The sequence below is a fragment of the Somniosus microcephalus genome, chromosome 6 (genome assembly GCF_052327205.1).
Source record: "Somniosus microcephalus isolate GS21.2 chromosome 6, FLI_Smic_1.0, whole genome shotgun sequence".
NCBI lineage: Eukaryota > Metazoa > Chordata > Chondrichthyes > Squaliformes > Somniosidae > Somniosus > Somniosus microcephalus.
The window spans coordinates 100,298,807-100,315,670 of record NC_140992.1 but is presented as its reverse complement, the minus strand read 5'-3'; the positions used below and the strand labels follow the sequence as shown (position 1 = coordinate 100,315,670).

General features: G+C 48.2%; 1 protein-coding gene across 1 annotated transcript; it reads left to right on the top strand.

Moving 5' to 3' along the window:
* Nucleotides 1-218: 218 nt before the first annotated feature.
* Nucleotides 219-6,359, top strand: LOC147115955 (C-C motif chemokine 26-like). The gene is made up of 4 exons (XM_085989477.1): nucleotides 219-345; nucleotides 558-678; nucleotides 2,280-2,357; nucleotides 4,091-6,359. Exons 1-4 carry the CDS (start codon nucleotides 252-254, stop codon nucleotides 4,122-4,124), a joined length of 327 nt encoding a protein of 108 aa, XP_085845603.1. The 5' UTR covers nucleotides 219-251; the 3' UTR covers nucleotides 4,125-6,359.
* The last annotated feature ends 10,505 nt before the right edge of the window (nucleotides 6,360-16,864 follow it).

Genomic DNA, 16,864 nt, shown 5'->3' with positions numbered 1-16,864 from the left:
GCTTAGTAGATACTCACACCTCCTCAGATAAGGTCTGCCCAGTTATTTCCTCCAGACTTTCATCAATTAGTTTGCAAAACCATAAACAAAAATAAACATGAGTTTAAAAGTGGACTGATGCTTTGTTTCCTTTGCATAGTTTCCGACACTATATTCAGATATGGGCAGCAGACAAGGGTTTTATAAATTGTAACGTTTTACAGTCTGCAAGGCTCATTCGTACTCACGGCTAACGAATAAGGAATATCTGGATGTTTAAGATGTTTAAGACGTTAAACAGGAGATCACCTAATCTTGTTCTGGTCATAGTGATGCTTGGATTTATTACTTTGATTGCCGGCTCATGTAAGTTGGCCATAAAGTTGAATTACTATTAACGTGTTTACTTACTTAGCAAAGTGGAAAAAGCAAGCAATATTTAAAAATTTAATTTTTGAAAGCAATGTTTTACCAATTTCTGAGAGAAGCATATTGCCTAATATAAATGAACGTTTTAAAAGACATTTGCGCTATATCTTGGGGATGTGTTGATTCTAGTCTACTTTTCTGCTTTACAGATCTGCGGCCAAGTAAGGTTCCTGTCAACTGCTGTAAGTCTGTTTCCCAGAGTAGGGTTCCTTTTACTATCACACGGTACAGGATCCAGCCTGTGTTTAAGCCTTGCGTACAAGCTGTCATGTAGGTACACTGCTCATAAGCAAATTGTTTGTCCTATAATATGCCATCAATTTAAGTCATAGAAAATGAAGCTCAGTCTCTGAGGAACGAAACAAGATTTCATTGTCAAAATAGATGGAGGATAATGGAAAGGTGCCAAGGAGCTTCCATAATAGGCTGGATTGCACATGGTCTGATAAAAGGAGCAAACTTGTTGGGTTGAGTGGCCTCTCCTTGTTCTACATATTCTCATATTCTTTCAAGGCCGAATTTCAATTGCGTGTTCCTGTTAACATCAACAGTGCTCGAATAATTTATAAATAGCACTTGGACCTCCAGCTTGAACTCATACGACAATTTTAAGTAGCAGGAACGCTGAATGCAATAGTGGCCTTGTGGTATCTGTAACGTTGACTGCACGAGTTTGGAGCACTGAAGTATAGCAAGCCTTTGGTGGTTACTGTAATCTTGGCTTTTAATTTTCTCCATTCAATGTTAGGGACAAGAAAAACTTTTTCTCCTGTTAGTTTAGTGGATAAAGTACAGCTTGGTTCAGGGAGGTAATTCCAGAGCTTAAGGCCTAGGCAACAGAAGGCACGGCCACCAATGACTGAGTGATTAAAATCAGCAATGCTCAAGAGGGCAGAATTAGAGGAGCACAGATATCTCGGGGTGGTGGGGGGGGGGGAAGGTTGTGGGGCTCGAGGAGATTACAGAGATAGGGAGGGGCGAGGCCATGGAGGGATTTAAAAACAAGGATGAGAATTTTTAAATTGAGGCATTGCTTAACTGGGAGAAAGAAAGATAGAACACACTTTTATATTGCATCTTTCATTTCCTCAGGTTTCTCAAAAACAGTTCATGGCCGATGGATCACTTTTGAAGTGTAGTCAGGTGTTGGCTAAGGAATAAATTTAGGCCAGAATATCAGGAGATCTCCCCTTCCCTCCCTGAAGTGTTAGCCTATATTATGTGGTCAAATCCTGGTTGTGAGAGTGTAAAAAATTATTTCCAACGGTTGGTGAATTGTTAACAAGGGGCCACAGACACAGGATTAGTACGACAGTAAAAAGGGACAAAATGCAAGAGGACTGATGACAAACCATGAGCAACATGACAGGAAATCTCCTATAAAAAAATCTGAATTGTGAGAAGGTATTATTCACGGACAAATCCTCAAATGGTGATCTTATAATCTCAGTCTAGGAAGGGACCAAATGGAGGCAAATTGCTACTCCACACAAAAGTAGGAAAATGGCATGTGACTAGACTCCAGGCTTGTTTTGGGCTGCAGATTGTCAATGGTGGAAACACTTCCATCTTTTGATCAGGGAACAGTCAATAGTCTGGGGAACCGATAAGAAACAGCATTACTGGCAAACATGGTTTTAACAAAATGGGATTAGAAGGAATCCCCTTGGAAAGCATTGTTTGTTCTCTGTAATTAATGACTCACTAACAAACTGCTGAGAAGGTTTAACTTTGAAATGTATTATTTTATGAGAATGTAATATCATTATCAAGTCAGTAAGGTCTTCATGTTTATGCAAAAAGGGAAACTTCACCCGCTAGTTGGTTTATTGTCTGTTTAACAAATGATCATAATTTATCTTCTTGTTTAGATTCTACACCAAAGAGAAGGGGCCAATTTGTGCACACCCTAAAGCACGCTGGGTGCTGAAGAAGATCAAAGAACTGCAGTGAGTGGCGCACAATTGCTTTCAAATGCTGGCTACAAGAAACTTTGTGATATCCGGCACCGATGGGACCAGCGTGTTGCCGATCTATCAAAACTGCCGGACATACAAAGTTAATGTTGAAGCATATGGAGGTTTTCATCTCCGTATCTGACAACAAACACTGTTGCTTAACAACAGCTTCTAAAGAGTCGGCTGCAGCTGCAAGCATCTCTAGCTGAAGCTGTTGCTATAGCTACAGACCTTGCAGTGCCTGACTGGGAAAAAAAAAGAACGAGAACTAAAAAAACTTATAGAAAACGGCTCCTGATTTTTGCTGTTAGATCGAGTATTCTGGACATACAACCTCCAGATAAACCAAAGTTCCCTGTATATGCTGGTATATCTGCCGTTGATGCCATGCCAAGATTCACAGCTCCCTAATGGCAAAAAGGCAGCAGGGAAGCCGCAATTATACAATTATATACGGCAAACTTTTTTCACCTAGAGGGCGGTGGGGATCTGGAACTCACTGCCTGAAAGGGTGGTAGAACCAGAAACCCTCATCGTATTTAAAAAGTACTTGGATATGCATCTAAAGTGCCATAACCGTCAAGGCTACAGACCAAGAGCTGGAATGTGGGATTAGGCTGGATAGCTCTTTTTTGACCGGCGCAGACATGATGGGCCAAATGGCCTCCTTCTGTGCTGTAAATTTCTATGATTCTATGGCTGGAATTTTAAGGGGGAAGGTGGGTTGGGGCGGGGGTCACCAGGCCATTAAATGGATCGGGGGTGGGGATAGAGGATCAGTGGGGGAAGAGAGGATTGGGGCCGGATGATGTGGGGGGTGGGTGAAGGAAAGATTGTGGCCGGCCATTGGAGAATTGTGACCAGCCTCAGCAACATCACTGGGGGTGGTGGTGGGGGAGGGGATATGTCTGGGGGGGGATGATCGGAGGCCTCATGAAGGGGTCTCCGATTACGGAGGTTGGGTTAGGCAGGAACTCTGGATCCAGGAGGTAGGTATAAAAGCACTTACCTCCTGGATCCAGCAGTCCCCGCCTTGCTGTAACTGCCGGGTTTCACGAATTGCATGAAACCTATCCACGTGCAGTTAAAAACAAAATGGAGGCTAAAATAGAGGCTTCCAGCCTCATTATAATATTTAAATTGACGTCCCGGCCCCTGGGAGCGGGTTGGTCGCCCGTCCCATCTCGGCCCCCCATCCCGCCTCCGTTAAAACTGGAAGTGGGTGGATTGGAGGCGGGTTCAGGCCGGGAATACGATTTTTAACAATTTAACTACCCCCCGCTCCAAACTCACCCTTTTTTAAGGTTAAAATTCCTCCCCCCTATGTTTCTATGTTCACTTCCAAGAGGTGATTTCATTTGCTTTGCTTGATAAACACAAGTCCTATGGAAACAATGCCTGCTTTTTAACCTACTTAGTTTTTAAATGATGGCGGTACAGCAGTCACTCTTTCAATCCCAACCCATTGAAAAGCACTGACTGTCTTGTCAAACATGATGCACCAACTCCAGTGCACTAACCTTTATTGTGCGTGTTTGAATATATATTGAAACTCCGCCTCCCCCTCCACTCCACAGTGATACAACATTACCATAGTTCCCTGATTGTGTTGCTGTTACTGTTCTAATAGGTAGGGTATAGGACAGCAGCAGTACCTGAAGTGCTTTGATTGGACTTTTACTGAATCACCCAGTGTCTAAAAGTTTTGTTCTTTGCATAACCAGGTCAGCTGCTCGCATTGTTCAAGGGAATAATTAAGCTTCTTCACTGAAATACGAAGAAAAGTGAAGAATCTGGCAAAGTTTTAATGAAAATGATCGCTCCGTGTTATAATCCTTTCTGCACAATCTTTGATATTATGCTGTAATTTCTTATTACGCTCCTGAAATTGGTAGATTATTGTAAAATATGTTAAGATGTTGCCCATTCACTGTAGTATAAGATATATACGGCATTAAATATTCCCCACAGAGCGCATTTAAATGTAAGTTATATTATACGGCATAAAATATTTCCCACAAATCACATTTAAATGAAAGTTATGTTAAAATAGATAGTTTGGAAACAAAAATCATTATTGGCTACAATGACATTTTAGAGGCTCAGTACGTGCAACTCAGTACGATGCTAATTTAAGGGAGGTGTTGCTCTTTGAATGGTGAAAGCGAGTTTTGTTTTCCTTTAGCTAAATGTACAGTGAAATCAATTTTGTTTCTCAAAAGTGCAATGATCAACATGGTAACATAGTCTTTAGGAGCCAAAAGATTATGCAAGCTACATATTGCAGTGAATGTCCAAGGCTCCTCCAATTCTTCAGTAGGCAAGTTCTCAATATGGAACCAAGCTATGCAAATCAGCTTAGATCTTGGGTCAATGCAGAGCTAGCTCATTGCTGCTAGATGGTGATGAGAGTACTTCCTGCCACAAAGTGTGTGGGGTGCTGAATGAGGGCAGGATCTAGCTGGGCTTCAATGGCCTCACAATAGAAACCAACACGTGAAGATGAGGTGCTCTCCACAGGTGTCGCCTAACCTGCAGAGTGTTTCCAGCATTTTACGTTTTTATTTCAGAAGCTTTCATAAAGCTAGCCCACACATTACCAAATTTATTGATTTTAGTTTCACAACATGGTACTATGGGATTTGGGGGAAGAAATTCGGTATCACCCCGTTTGGGGTGCAATTATCGGCCGGGCGCAAAGTTTAGCACCTGGCGCTAATTATCGCCTCCGACTGCAAACTTGGCTTCTATTGCCCCTAGAGGTGATTGGAGCGCTAAATCAGGCGCTACACACCTCTCTTAAGGTGCTAACGATGAGGAGCGAGGCACTACCTCAGAGCACTGGCGAAGCTCATGTGATATCAGTCAGCAATGGAACACAGACACACTGGCGCCGGCCAGTTCTTAAAGGGAAGGGTTGATCTTGCCCTCCATCCACACCCTGCTCATTGCAGCCTTGAATCTCGGCCTGGAGAGGCTTGTACATCAATTTTGCTGGAAAGAACAATGGAGAGGCCCAGGGAAAGAGCTCAGAGTGCAGCCCCCATAGTCTCTTCTAAATTGATGCAAGGAAGGTCAAATCAAAATGAACCTGAAAAGTTGAATCTCTCCAGAAGTTTCTCTCTCTCTCTCTCAGAATGCGTATTGCAAAAATGTCGCCGACAAAAAAAGGCAGGAAGCAGTCGCCTTTAAATAGCGCTCCCCTAGTCCATTCCTGACTGCAAAACATTCCCCTCAACCTGTCGTTGCTAGCGGCAGGCGGAAAGGCAGGGGGCGCCACTCAATATCCGGTCCGGGGCGCTACCGAGGCGTTGCACGCTTAACTGACATCACGATCTGCGGGCGCAGGAGATCATGGCAGTAGTGTTTAGCGCCACCGCAAAATGTCAATTTCGCGAGCGCTGCAAATATCGCCACACCCGGGCACTAGTTGCTTTGCGCCCCAGTAGCGCCCTCTTAGGGCGCTAACGGGAGGCACAAAGCAACCAGGTTTTTCCCCCTTGAACTCATAACCTCTGTGTTGCTAGTCCAGTACCATAAGCACTAGGGTATCGCGCCCATTTTAGAGTCGGGCAACACAGCTTGTACTAAGAAGTAGTTATTATTGTAAACAGCTCGGCACGTGGAGACTCAGAGCAAATTACTTTTACAAACAGTGCTTTTAAAATGCGCAGGTTTCCGAACAAAGGCACCAGCTTAGCGCTGTTTTCATACAGTGTTTTAAAAATATTAATTTGAGGTTTAAATTATTTACAAAGCTGTCGCAGACTCTGCATTGCCATGTTGCAGAATTTGTCCTTGAGATGCCACAGAACAGCAGAGGCTATGAGTAAAAGATTCACATTTATCAGAGCAAAAGCTTTGCAGAAATGGTGTAAAGGAAATGAAAGTAGCTTCCATTTCAAATAAGTTCTTGTGGTTACAATATGCGGCTTGTGGATATTCTTTCTGTGCAATGTATAAAAGTAAAAATAAAAATACATCGTTGTGAAGACCCAAACAGTTTTATTTCAATTTTTCCTTTTAGCAATTCCAGTGAAATGTTCTCGCTCTGAATTGCCATCTTCATCGGTCAGAAGGGTGGGGCAGCCTGGCTGGTAGAATCGTGTGAGTTTCTGCTTCTTGACTGAGGTGCCAGAAGCCACATTTGAGCAGTGCTGGAAAGCCCCACCTTCATCAGTTTTGCCTCTCTCCCCTGGACACCACAGCTAAGATTCACTCACGAGATGACGCTGATTGTGAATCGTGTTCCAGCAGAGCATCTAAGACCTTAGGATTTTTAAAAAAAAGTTTCCCTCAACAATGCAGTCCAAAAAAACAGTTCAACAAATATAATTGATCAGGTTGTTGGTGAAGATGTCTTTGAACTAATAATAGAGGAAGTATCAGGCTAATTTTATTTTGAGGCGAGAACCAGAAACCACAATACTGATCAGCTCTGAAGGGCAGACATTTCTGTGCAGCTGTTCAGTTTAAAGGAGCACCACTTTCATCAAACAGTGGGGTCTAAATTCAACACCGTTACACCCATTTTCTTGGCGTGAAACTGGTGGAACAATAATCAAGCTGGCAGGGCTGGTCTGCACCAGGCCTCTTTTTAGGCAGATCTACTGAAATGAGGCTCCTGCGCCCATTTCCGACCCGGATGCCTAAATTTGTTTATACTTTAATTGATGCTTGTGCTTCGCAAGCTCAGCCAAGTATTTCTGAGTCTTGAGCTTTCTAACAAGCCATCTTGAAAGTACTTAAAGAGACTGCTGGAGGCCCCTCAAAAATAGGCCCCAAAACCTCCTGAAATGTCCTTTTCGTGGAGTCGGAGGAAGCAGGAGTGCTCTTCCTACCTCAGCAGAACAACTGCGAGTTACTGCCGACCCGCCCTTGTCCTTCTTCCAATTATTCCTCCTCCCCTCCTCAGACTTACCTGTTGATGTTGGTGCCTGTCTAAGTTGGTTAACCCCCGGCAGGCGATCTGCATCAGGGTGACTGACTGGTGCCAGCAGTTTGCTTGAATTATGATGATGAAGCCCAAGGTTGAATTTAGGATGGTCCTCGGGCCTCTCTGTTCTGGCGTGCCTAAAGCTAAACTTAAACTCTATATTCTATCCACCTTTATTGACCATCTAGCGCTGCAACATTGCCTGTGAATTTGGGCCCCAGTGCTTGTAAAATGAAAAATGCTTGTCACACAAAGCAATCATCATATGAATAAAGCAGAAACACTTCACTACATTTGGCAGTCATTGTATGAGGAAAAGGATGGGTACCAAAAAAATATCATGAAGGCAATGCCCACTTAAATCAATACTTGGAGCATTTGTAAAACAGAATTTACTAAAACAAATAGTGTTGCATATTTGACTATTTTTTAATTGTATAAAAGGAACCACCTCACTGTGATTATGAAGTTTATAGTACATGTTATAATTGATAGACCATCAGTATATAACTCATTTACTGTATAATGTGTATACATGTAAGGCCAATTTTCCTCTGGTTCTCCCCCATCCCTGCACTGGGTGACCAACAAGCACAGTGTACCAGAGGTCCATTGCACCTTTGTGTGGAGGGATCCATGTCTTGTCAGTGTCTACCTCTGGACACGATTTCTACAATGCCCTTTTTGGTAGCCTCCCAAACTGCACCATTCACAAACTCCAACTTGTCCAAATCTGTGTTGCTCAAATCCTGTCTCACACTAAGTCCTGCTCACTCATTACCCTCCACCCTCACCAACCTCCATCAGCTCTCTCTCTCCCTTGTAAGGGGGGTGGCGGGTGTGGCACATGCGCCCAGTCAGTTATGCCCCTGACTGTTTGGTGAGCGGTTCGAATCGCTCCCACACCCCTTGGGTTCTAGACACCGGACTTAGGTACAGGCGGCGATACAGAAAGACTCGAGTAGACAGGTGGTTTGGATGTAAGAAAACCAAGATTTTATTAAAACAGGGACTAACACAATCTTATGTGAAATTACTAGCATAAAATACAGGCAAATATAAAATAACTATACTTATACAGGGAATGGGGAACACACGGCACATCGAGGGAAAACAAACTATATTAACAATCCCCTTATCCCACCCCTATACCTATCTAGATTAAGCTATGAGGGGCCAGAATTCATGCTCACCAATCCAAAGCAAAGCCAACTGTTAACGAAATGCGGATTTTGAGGTCTGGTTCTCTGTCCTCTTAGGTACCCCGTCGCCACGTGGTCTTCAGGGGCGTGGTGCGAGAGCTGCTACTGCAACGCACCTTCTTCTCCTCCGGTACCGTCATCATCTCGTCCCGATGGGTACTCCTTCTCCCTCGGGCGGTCGTCAGCGGTAACGTTATATTTATCGGACAGTTAACAGTCTTTGTCATTTAGATTTTGTTACCCATGCATCGAACAACAGCTTATTCGTCGTAGCGTAGACAATTGCGTTAGTGTTCAACAAGATGCTCGTCTTCCCAAGCGCCAGCTTATAACTCGACGCTTGGTTTTCTTTATCGATACGTTTTTCACTGCCCTGCTCTGCCCTTAGTTTATCGAGTTTATCGTCTTCTTCGCCTCTACTCGTCTCGTCTACCTGTTACCCGCTCGAATTCGTCTCGCCCCCCTTTTCGGCCTAACCCTCAGCAGCCTTCCCCCAGCCTTGCTGCAGCCACTGGGGTCCCATTGAGGAGGAGCTGCAGGGCGGGTAAGGGTCATGCCCGGAAGCGAGACGGATCTTTGTGTGCTTCTCCAACTCCGCTATGATCTCCTTTAAATGGACCGTCATGGCCTGGTCCTCATGCAACTCCGAGCCCACTACTTTGTTCTCATCCATCAATATCTTCATTAACTGTGTTTTTAAACCATTTATCTGGGTCTGCAGTGCTATGTCATCCAGACTGTTGATGACAGAGGACCCAGTATTAAACGCAGTCAAAACATCATTCCATACACCCCTTCTTTGTCTCCCTGCATTACCCAAAAACTCTCGGTGTGTGGTGTACAGTTCGGTTTTGTCCACATGGGCGAAATCGAACTCATAAAACTTCCTGAACATGTCCTTTAATAGGGTCTGGTATAGCTGCTCTGTTTCTTTGGGGTACCACTCCGGTAAATGTACCTCGGTGAGATTTAAAATCACGGAGGCTACCGCGCAGTGTACCCCCTGGTATAGCACCTGATCGGTAGGTACTAGTACCAGCCCATTCCTTGGTCCCTTGGTGGTGGTGGGGCAACCTTCCCTGGATAACCTCGCTGCCTGCGCCGTGGTCAGGGGCTTACGGGGGCGGGTTACCAGCTCAGTGGCATTGACTTGGATCGGGGAGAATGGGACTGCACACACCTTCCGGCTGGCATCCCACCTCATCCCCTTCCTGGTGTCGTGCCACTGCCGGTGGAAAACGATGGATATGCCTGCGGGGCAGACCCTCTCTGACCCCCACATACAGATATAAATCCCTTGATCCGGCTCCCACCACTTGTCCCAACACACACTTAATCCTCCATGAGTCCCTGTAATCGTCCAGGCTCAGTCCCATCAGGGCGAGTAGGACTACAATTGTTCCCCAACCGTTCCCACTCGACTTCGGGGTTCCTCATATCCTTGCTCAGCTTCCTGAGCCACCACCACCTATCCAGAGGAATGTGTCCTTTACACGTTAAACATATACGCTTTCCAACGGTGACGCTGACCCTCGTGGTAAGACCTGTACCCTGGGGCACAGGAGGGAGGCTTCCCCGTACGTGAATCCGGTTTGGCTGGAGTACTGAGATGAATTGGACCCCAGCCATCCTGGCCACCTTCCCTCGTGGACGTAGACGGCAGTCTCCTCTGCATCCCGTTCACCGCTTCCGTCGGTCGGTATTGGTGCACTGTCTCCCGAGCACCCGTAGATGTGGGAATCTTGTACATCACCCCACCTTCCCAGGCTCAGTCCAATCAGGGCGAGTAGGACTACGATCCCCTTCATCCTGAAAGTCTTTCTGCAAAAAGATACAAAAACATGCAGCCAGGTCCCCAAGAGATTCTCTGGCTTGGTGAAGCATGGTCGGGTCCCTCGACCTCGACCCAAATATATACACTCTTGGCAGATTACTTACTTAACCTAAACTACCCATCACCTTAATTTAACTTACGCTACAACACCCAAACTTAAGCTAAATACCTAACTTAACAATAACCAAAACTTAAACTACCTAAACTATGTACAACCGCCGCCCATCTCCGGGCGGCCAGGCTAATTCCTGGTTGGGCTGCAGCTCACCGCTACCTCCGGCTTGGCCACACCGTCCTGCACCGTTGGTCCCTCGCAGCCCGTGGCTGCTGGCTGAGGACCTCTGTCCTTGGACGTCCCCCTAACTCGAGGGGCGACCCTTGGTAACTGGGGAGCTGGTGACCATGGCTTTCTCAGCTGGGGCGTCCGTGGGGACCTTCTGGTGACCTTGGCGGGTGGGGCTTTCTTGGCCGATGGGCCTTTAACCCGAACCACCATTCCCTCAGGCTTGACCTTTCCCGAACCTGGGCCAGGGGCAGGTAACTCTTCGCAGCCTGCTGCTGCGAGCTGAGAGTCTCCGCCCCCAGGTCCCATAGCTGGGTCCGGGGCGGGGTCTTCACCCTCAGGTCCCTCCCCCTCTACACCTTGGTTAGGGGCGGTGTTTTCGCCCTCAGGTTCCTCCCCCTCGTCTGGATCCCAGAAGAGCGGGGGAGTGTCCCAATCGATGGGCGGGATGGCCCCTCACTTTAAGCAAGCCACAGCGCCTGCCTGCGCAGTCTGTGAACTCGCTCCTGCTGCAGGCTGAGGATTTTTATCCTCAGACCTTACCCCAACTGGCTGTTTTCCCCTTTCAGGACTGAACAGCTTACACTGGTTGATGTGAAACCATTTTGTACGCCGGGGCATCTTCACGGCGTATACCATGGGGCTGGCTTTATCTACAATGCTGTAGGGCCCCATGTACAATGGTTCCAAACTTCCTACTTGGGCATAGTTTCTCACCATGACCTGATCTCCTATTTCCCACTCATGGTGCTTTCTTGGCTCGAGCAGCAATCGGTTACTCCGATGCTGCCTTCACATGTTCCCAGCTGCCTGCTCAAAAAGGTTTCGGGCGAACCTGTCCTGGTTTACTTCCCTGAGCTGACCCTCCGTGAGCACCGGGGCTAGTACATGGGTGGGGGTCTGCATAACCCTGCCAGTCATTAGCTCGTATGGGGAATACCCCGTGCTTTTAGACTGGCTGGCCCGGATCCCCATCAAAACCAACGGTGGGACCTCGGCCCATTTACGGGGCGAGTCCACCGTCTCCTTCCTCAACCTTTCCTTCAGGGTTCTGTTCATACATTCCACAATCCCCGATGACTGGAGGTTGTGGACCACGTGCCATTTCCCCTCAATGCCTAACAGCATAAGGGTGTTCTGCATCACCTGTCTGATGAAGTGACTCCCTTGGTCGGACTCCACATACTGTGGTAGTCCCCACCGTGAGAACACTTCCCGGACCAGGATCCTGGCAGTATCCAGAGCTGTGGCTGTCCTGCAGGGGAAGGCCTCTACCCATTTGGTGAACATGTCCACCAGGACTAGGCAGTACTTATAGCCTCCCTGGGCGGTGGGCAGGGGCCCGATTTAGTCGACCTGTATCGACTGCCATGGTCCCTCTACCCTCCTGACATGTCCCATAGGTACCTTCCTTTTGTGGGGGTCAGGGTTATTCGCAGCGCACACAAGACAGCCTGCACAGAACTCACAGATATCGTCCCTGAGTCCCGGCCACCATCCCGCCTGTTCCGCCCGCTGCCAGGTGGTCTCAGGCCCGGGGTGTCCCGCTCCTGGACCCTCATGAGCCAGTTGAAGGAATTCCCTCCAGTGCTGCTGCGGCACAACCCACTGTCCCCCCCGGAACAGTATGACCTCTTTGACGGAGAGGTTTGCTGTGCCGTACGGACCCTCTACCCTTTTTCCCTCAGTTACTGCACTGAGGGCTGCGTTGAGGACGGAGTCTTGGGCTTGGACCGTCTTAAGGTCCGGGGCTAACGCTACCCCTACACTCCCTTGGGTCCCGTCCCTACCTCTAACTGCTGCCATGGGTCTGGACCCGAATGGGTCCCAGAAAGTGCCTGTGCGGGCACCCTCCTTGGCGAGCAAGTCAGCCTGCTGGTTGCCTTGGCCGCGGGGTTCTGTGGAGGAATGGGCCTTCACCTTGTGGATGAAGACCTCCCCTTCCCCCCCCACTGCTGCTAGGATCTTTTCCAGCACAGGTTTTACGGTGAGGGGTCTCTCGTCGGCGGAGGTGTATCCGCGGCGGGACCAGATGGCCAGGCACTCCGTACACGAATTGCACGTGAACATGCTGTGCGAGCAAATCGTGTAGGGGGTGGGGAAGATTTCGGGGTGTGTAACGACGTACACTACCGCGGACAGTTCAGCCTGCTGGGCGCTCATGGTGCTGGGGAGCTTTATCGCCAGGGCAATGTTTGCCGCTGGGTCGTAAACTCCACACCCCGTGAGACGCTCGCCAGCAGATACCGTGCTGGAACCGTCTACATAGATCTCGCGGCCTGTGGTATGTATCCCGGCCCACAAACCTATGTTTACTTCCCAAACCCCTTCGATGGAACACCGGTGGGCTGTTCCAGGATATACCAGGTTGGCTGCGAGCTTTGGCTCACAGAGGCCCTTCACCTTCAGATCCATCTGTGAGAGGAGCAAGGTCCAGCGGGCAATGTGGGCACTGCTCACTGTCCCATCTTTGATCCTCCCATCCAGAAGCATCTGGGTGTGCGTGTGATGGGTGAGGAGGGTGATGGGAGAGGTGCCTGTGAAGATCAGTGATCTCTTCACAGCCCAATGTGTGGCCAAGAGGTGCCGCTCACAGTTGGAGTAGCTCCTCTCCACATCCGTGAGTATCCGAGAGGAGTAGACCACCGGCCTCAGCCGGCCGTGCCGCTCGTGGAGCAGCACAGCACTCAGGCTGTCTCCGCTGGCTGCTACCTCCAGGAAAAACTATTTCCCCCCATCTGTGGCCCCTAGAGCTGGTGCGGTCTGCAAGTCTTTCTTGAGCCTGACAAATGCTGCCTGGCAACCCTCATACCAAAGCCACTCCACTCCCTTGTGTAGGAGTCAGAGCAGAGGGGCTGCTGTGGCTGCATAGTCTTCAATAAAGTCTCTGCAGTACCCGGTTAGCCCTAGAAAGGACCTCACACCCGTTACTGTGTTGGGGACCGGTAGCTCTTGTACCGCCTCCCTCCTAGCCTTATCTATGGCCCTTTCTCCAGCGCAGACGGTCAGACCTAGGAATTTTACCTCCTGCTGGCCGATCTGCGCTTTCTTTGGGTTTACCTTGAAACCCTTCTGCCCTAGCAGCTCCAGCAGTTCGGCCAATAGCGGGCCATGCTCCTCTTTCGAATCAGTGAACCGGAGCAGGTCATCCACATATTGGACCAACTGTCTGGGCTGGCTAAAATCCCTTAAACTGTTGGCCATGTACTGATGGAAAATGCTGGGGCTGTTGTGGAAGCCCTGCGGCAAACAGTTTCACGTGTACTGTTGCCCTTTAAACGTAAAGGCAAACTTGTACTTATCCTCCCTCCTTAAAGGGATGGACCAAAACTCATTGGGAATATCCAGCACCGTGAAAGTGGTCGCGGGTGCTTGAATACTCCCTATGAGGTCGGCAACTGCTGCAACTGTGGGGGCACAAGCTGGGATGTTACTATTGAGCACCCGATAGTCCACCGTGGCCCTCCAGGAATTGTCCGGCTTTCTGACCGGCCACAATGGAGAGTTCACATGGGTGGCTATTGGCCTCAGAACTCCCTGCTGCACTAACGAGGACATGGCTGCTTCCATGTCTGGCTCTGCTTCCCTGGGGAAGTTGTACTGTTTCTGGGGTCGGGCCATGGAGTCCCCGTCTACGCTGACCTCAAACCCATTGACCCTCCCGCAGTCATGTTTGTGAGTGGCAAATGTGGCCAGGTGGGCCTGCACAAATGCCTGGAACTCTTGTGGGGTGTTGCTGACCATAAGCTCGAGGTTATAATCCTCTTTGGGCTTCATGGTGCAGTGGGTCCCCTTCCCTTCCTTTCCTGGGATTACTACTACCTCTCCGTTCTTTACTTTACCTGCCCCCCAAAGGCAATGATTTCTCAAATCCACTAGGATCTGGTGGCCCACAATAAATTCGACCCCCAGGACCCCTCTTCCACCCTCCACTTCCCATTTCATCAGGACACAGATCCATTTGGAGCGGAGCGGTCCTAACCTAATGGCGAGCGGGATGGAAAATGAGCCAGCCTATTCTTTACCCGTGAACCCCGATAGACGGTATGGGACCCCGTTGGAGCGAGGCGAGGTGGTGAGGTTAGCTGAGTAGACCACGGTGAATGATGCCCCTTTGTCGAACAGATAGGTCCCCATCACCTTTTCTACCTCCATCTCCAAAAGGGGTCTTTTCCACTCATCATACCGGAGAGAGCACAGGTAAACAGACTTCGCTGGCTCTAGTCACAGCTGTAGGTTGGATGGGGCTGACAGGGTGAGAGCACCAGTGGTGGCTGCTACTCTCCCCTGGCCAGTCAATAAGGACCTCATGGTGTCAAAAAGTGACTCGACCTCTGCAGAAGGGATCCCTGCCCCCGCCTTTTGGGCTGGGGCTGTGGAATGCTTTCCCTTGTTATCCTTCCAAGGGTTTTTGCACTCCTTCCGCCAGTGACCATCCTTCCCACACCAGTAACAATTGGTCTTTGTGTTACATAGAAACATAGAAAGATAGAAGATAGGAGCAGGAGTAGGCCATTCGGCCCTTCGAGCCTGCTCCGCCATTCAATGAGATCATGGCTGATCATCCAAATTCAGTACCCTGTCCCTGCCTTCTCCCCATATCCCTTGATCCCTTTAGCCTCAAGAAATATATCCAACTCTTTCTTGAATATATTTAATGAACTGTCCTCCACCGCCCTCTGTGGCAGAGAATTCCACAGGTTCACCACTCTCTGGGTGAAGAAATTCCTCCTCATTTCAGTCCTAAATGGCTTACCCCTTATCCTTAGACTATGACCCCTGGTTCTGGACTCCCCGGCCATCAGAAACATCCTTTCTGCATCTAGTCTGTCCAGACCTGACAAAATTTTATAGGTTTCGATGAGATCCCCTCTCAATCTTCTAAACTCCAGTGAGTATAAGCCGAATTGACACAATCTCTCCTCGTACGTCATTCCTGCCATCCCAGGTATCAGCCTGGTGAATCTTCGCTGCACTCCCTCCATGGCAAGAACGTCCTTCCTCAGGTAAGGTGACCAAAACTGCACACAATACTCAAGGTGCGGTCTCACCCAGGCCCTGTACAACTGCAGCAAGACATCCTTGTTCTTGTATTCGAAACCTCTTGCTACGAAGGCCAACATGCCATTTGCCTTCTTAACCGCCTGCCGCACCTGCATGCTTACCTTCAGCGACTGGTGCACAAGAACACCCAGGTCTCTTTGCACTTCCCCTTCTCCCAATCTATTGCCATTCAAATAATAATCTGCCTTCTTGTTTTTGCCACCAAAGTGGATAACCTCACATTTTTCCACATTATAGTGCATTTGCCATGTTTCTGCCCAATCACCCAACCTGTCCAAATCGTACTGGAGTTTCATGACATCCTCCTCACAGCATACCCTCCCACCCAGCTTTGTGTCATCTGCAAATTTGGAGATATTACATCCAATTCCCTCGCCCAGATCATTAATATATATTGTGAACAGCTGGGGCCCTAGGACCGATCCTTGTGGTACCCCACTAGTCACTGCCTGCCACTCGGAAAACGACTTGTTTATTCCAACTCTTTGCTTTCTGTCCGCCAACCAGTTCTCTATCCAAGTCAATACCTTGCCCCCAATCCCATGTGCCTTAATTTTTCACGCTAATCTCTTATGCGGGACATTATCGAAAGCCTTCTGAAAGTCCAAATACACCACATCCACTGGTTCTCCCTTATCTATTTTACCAGTTACATCGTCAAAAAATTCCAGTAGATTAGTCAAGCATGATTTACCTTTTGTAAATCCATGTTGACTTTGTCCGATCCTGTCACTGCTTTCCAAGTGCTCTGCTAGTACATCTTCTATAATGGACTCTAGCATTTTCCCCACTACCGATGTCAGGCTTACCGGTCTATAATTCCCCGCTTTTTCTCTGCCACCTTTTTTGAATAGTGGGGTAACATTAGCTACCCTCCAATCCATGGGTACTGTTCCAGAGTCTATCGAGTTCTGGAAGATGACCAGCAATGCATCTACTATTTCTAGCACCACTTCCTTAAGTACCCTGGGATGTAGATTATCAGGCCCTGGGGATTTATCGGCCTTCAGTCCCATCAATTTTCCTAACACCATTTCCCTACATATACTGATTTCTTTCAGTTCCTCCCTTTCATCAGACCTATGTTCCGCGGTATTTCTGGGAGGTTATTTGTGTCCTCCTTTGTGAAGACAGAACCAAAATATGTATTTAGTTGGTCTGCCATTTCTTTGCTCCCCA